Source organism: Nestor notabilis, unplaced genomic scaffold, assembly GCF_000696875.1.
Source record: "Nestor notabilis isolate BGI_N333 unplaced genomic scaffold, ASM69687v1 scaffold19837, whole genome shotgun sequence".
Taxonomy (NCBI): Eukaryota; Metazoa; Chordata; class Aves; order Psittaciformes; family Psittacidae; genus Nestor; species Nestor notabilis.
This window is the reverse complement of record NW_009935364.1, coordinates 3400-7218: the sequence shown is the minus strand read 5'-3', so window position 1 is coordinate 7218 and position 3819 is coordinate 3400. Positions and strand designations below refer to the sequence as shown.

The following is a 3819-nucleotide window of genomic DNA, read 5'->3' as shown; positions in this document are numbered from 1 at the left end:
GGTGTTAGTCTTTGCTTATACTTTGATTTCCTCCCCTACCCGTGAGTTTAAAGTATTATGCAAAATAACATGGGACCAGCCATCACCTGACAAAAGGTGTGAGTGTGGGGGTGTGGTTTTAGCCTGTGTAGTGGTGTTTCAGAAACACTGGGGGACTCCCTGTGCTGTGAGTCAGTGGAGGAGCCTCTAAACTGGGTCCAGTGGATTCAGGATTGTTAACAGGATTTGCCCTTTCTTTCCCCCTTTCAGGCTGGTTTGTGAGGAGACCCCTGAAGGGGAGAGTCCTGGGTGATGTGTGGGTGGGGGTTATGAACTGTGATTTGCACAGCTCCATGTTCTAACTAAATTAAAAAGCAGTAAACATATGCTATGAAAACAAGATTTTGTTGTCTTTGTTACATCAAGCAGGAAGCTGTAACTTGCTTAGGTTTCTACTGTTGCCACAAAATGGGAACAGCAAAACTGCAGAGATCAGGTATCATCTAGATCACCCTTTCTTGAGCCCAAGGGCTCTGCCAGAGCTACAGAACTCCAGAGATACAGTGCAAGTAACTCTGTAGTACTATTTACCTGGAATGATGGAAAAGGAACAAGTTACCAAGTTTTGTTGGTTGGTGGTGGCTGGCTTTTTTCCAGGGTGGACAGGAGTCAGCAGAAGATGAAGCCTCTCTCCATTTTCCTTTTCTGATCCAGGGACAAAATACAGCCTGTTCTTGGAAACATCTTATTCTGAAATACGTAGTTCAAGGGGCATTTGTTAAGGCAACAACTGAACAAGAATGTTAGTCATGTCAGTGCCTCCCGTAACCTGCTGTGCTCTGTCTCTGTCATGCTTTCCACTGCAAGGCCCTGGGGGATGGAGCTGCTGCTGAGCAGCACCAGAGCAGAAGTGACCTGTGTCAAGGCAGGAAGGGGGTGTAACTGAGAGCATCTTCCCACGGGCCAGCCCATTCAGGCAGCACAGCTGCTTTTCAGGAACAGTGTCCCAGCCCAAGACCAGTTGCTGGCAGCAAGGACATAAGCTCCATGCCCCTTGTCAGTGCTGGGGAGTGGAGGCACTGCCTGTAGGGATTTACCTGGCGCCTGGCAAACTGACATCTTCCCTTCTCCTCAATCTGAAGTCTGCAACAAGCAAAAGGATGCTGCTTTGGCAGGAGGAATGTACAGATGAGCCACAGTCCACACAGGTCCACTGCACAGCATTTTTCTTTTAAGCTTTAATACAAGGTAGCACAATCTGCACCTTCTCATAATGAGGTATTTAAAACATTTTACAAAGAAATGGTATTCAAAGGCATTTAAAAATAAAACATTTCCCTTTTCTGGAACAAACACTAAAACCCCTGCTGACAAGTGCTGCTCCCTGTTAGGCCCACAGCTATAAAGCAGATGGCTAGAAAACTTACTTGAATGGCTTGAATCCCCTGAGGTGGGGATGGATGTTTCCCTGAACTGGGCTTGCCCTGGTGCTTTTTGGGAGACAGTGCAGCAACCATCCCTTCCAAACCCCCCGAAATGCTAATAAAAGTTGTTACAAAATGCCAGGCTCTGTAAGCAAGTGGTCTCGCTGCACAAGCTGAGCGTGTGTGAAGGAAGCTGAGCCAGGAGCCATGCTCTAACTTCAGGATCTTGCAAGAGCAGCTGCTGTATCCTGCCTTTAGAGCAAGAGCTGCTGTGTCATGGTCAGGGTGACCTCCACAGCTGCTTGGCCACTCTGTCCAGAGCTGGCTCTGTGGAAAGCCAAGGGAATTCGGAAGAGGATGTTATCTATCCACAGCGCCCCACCTGCTCTAGGTAACTGAAGGGCAGTTTGTTTTCTTCACAACTATCTACTGCTGGCCTTTGGTCTCCTGCTCTGTCTTAGTGAGCAGGAGGCACAGACCACCTGGATACCTGCAACTGTGGCTGTGCATGTAGCACCACAGGGGAATGGAGATGTGGCCTCAGTCTTGGAAGACCTGAATTTATCAATAGCTTGAGAATAGCTTTTCCAAACTGACACCAGGGCTGAACATACCGCTCCTGGCCAAAGTCAACCCTCAAATAAACTCTTTCTTGGAAAAAGAAACTGATCCAGTAGCAGGATTCTGGACAGTGTCTCCAGCTCTCAGCCACTAAAGCAAAAAGGCAGGAACTATAATCAGTGTAATTACCAAGCTAAGCCTGACGTGAAGCTCCCCTCAGTCCCTGTAGTACTGCTCCCTCCTGGGGTTCCAGGCTGAAACTTAAGTAACAGTGCACACCATTAAATAGGAAAGGAACAGAAAAAGCCACGATCACGCTCCAGGCTATGGGATCTGCCTGCGACCACATGAGAGCTTGGCCCGTCATCCCCCCCAGCTCCCTGGCACACCATGGAGATAGGTGGGAGGAAGCAGCAGGGTCCACCACACCAGTCCCCAGCTGGTCATGCACTGAATGGTGCCCCTCAAACAGATCGTGATGAATAGCCCATTGTTCTCTCCCTCTGCATCACCTTCATCTGGCTTTCATCGAAAAGAAAACAAAATAGAAATGAACACACGCACCCCCCGCACTCACAGTGGGAAGCTGGAGGCTTTGCTCAGCCTGTATCGCTCCTGCCCGAGCTGCTCAGGCACCAGGAGTCCCCGCCTGCCCCATGAGCGGGCCACCACCATCCTGTGTGTCCTCCACAGGTGTCTGGTTAGTGTGCACCACGACTGTGTTCTCATCTATGAGCTCGCAGGCAGGATTGCTGAACGCGGACAGTGGCAGTGTGATACGCTGCATTTCACGCTCATAAACTTTCTGTTCATGCTTTTCCTTCAGGTCTTTCCCCCTAGATGCAAAACAAAACAGAATAAAACAGATGTGCATGGGTGTCACTGCTTGGAGGCAGAGTCTCAGTAAACACAATACAATGGAAAAGAAGGGACTCTGCTCTTTAAGGAACATTTTCAGCTACATACAGAAGGCCAGAAACATTCCTTACTGTAAGCAGAGGACCCCATCTGACCCCATTCAACTAAGCAGCCAGGTGAAGTTTGTCCCTCCCTCAAACTGTCATATTCACTGACATTGCTACTGCTAAATGATGGTAAAGCCAGGCTTCTTCAAACCATGGAGCTGACAAGTGTTTCCTTATACCTTCCAGTCCTACCGTACTGCCCAGTGCAGGCCCAGGGGAGCAGTGAGACAGCACAGAACCCACTGCTGTGGAACAGAGCTTCCATAACCTGCCTCATCTGATAGATACCGGAGGTGGTGACAGATTATGCTTTTTGTTGCAGCAAACAAACCTGTGTAACAAAATGAAGCTATTCCTGAAAGTAGTAAAGCTAACTTCACAGCTGGCCCTGCCTTCTGCCACTGCAACTTGCACCTTAAAACCACCACCAGTTCCTCAAACCTGCCTCAGTCTTCAGCCTGTTGCTAAGGGAGGCAACACCTCTGTAATTTGTACTGAGGAAGAACTGTCTTGCTTTAAAAATGGATGGCATTAATAGCATGTTGTCTCCAGAAAAGCTATGTATACCAGAAGCTACTAAACCCATTAAAGGTTTCTCACCACACCTACCCAAACCTGCCAGCTTGCACGTCCAATTTTTAGAGCAAGGCAAGAAGAAAGACAGTAAATCTGCACTGCAGCGCTGCTGTGAGCTCTCTGGGATTGAGGAAGCAAAGCTGCATTTGGACAAAGTCCAACACTGGTCTATTGCTTCTTCTCACCAAAGATAGGAGTGAGATGGGACAGAACTGCTCACTCCTCCTGGGGCTTGTGATCCCAACCAGGCAGAGCTGCTGGGGTTTCCTGTCAGCACATGAGCAGTTTGGCTGCTTCTCAAAGCTGCCTACAAG

At 48.8% G+C, this 3819-nt stretch overlaps 1 protein-coding gene across 1 annotated transcript in view; it reads right to left on the bottom strand.

The window, feature by feature from the left end:
• Positions 1-2182: 2182 nt before the first annotated feature.
• PIK3IP1 (phosphoinositide-3-kinase interacting protein 1) overlaps positions 2183-3819 on the bottom strand; it is a gene marked incomplete at its 5' end in the record, with an annotated part of 3049 nt that continues 1412 nt past the window's right edge. Inside the window, one exon of the mRNA XM_010017817.1 lies at positions 2183-2800. Coding sequence (XP_010016119.1) covers positions 2593-2800 — 208 coding nt within the window. The remainder of the gene's footprint in view (positions 2801-3819) is intronic.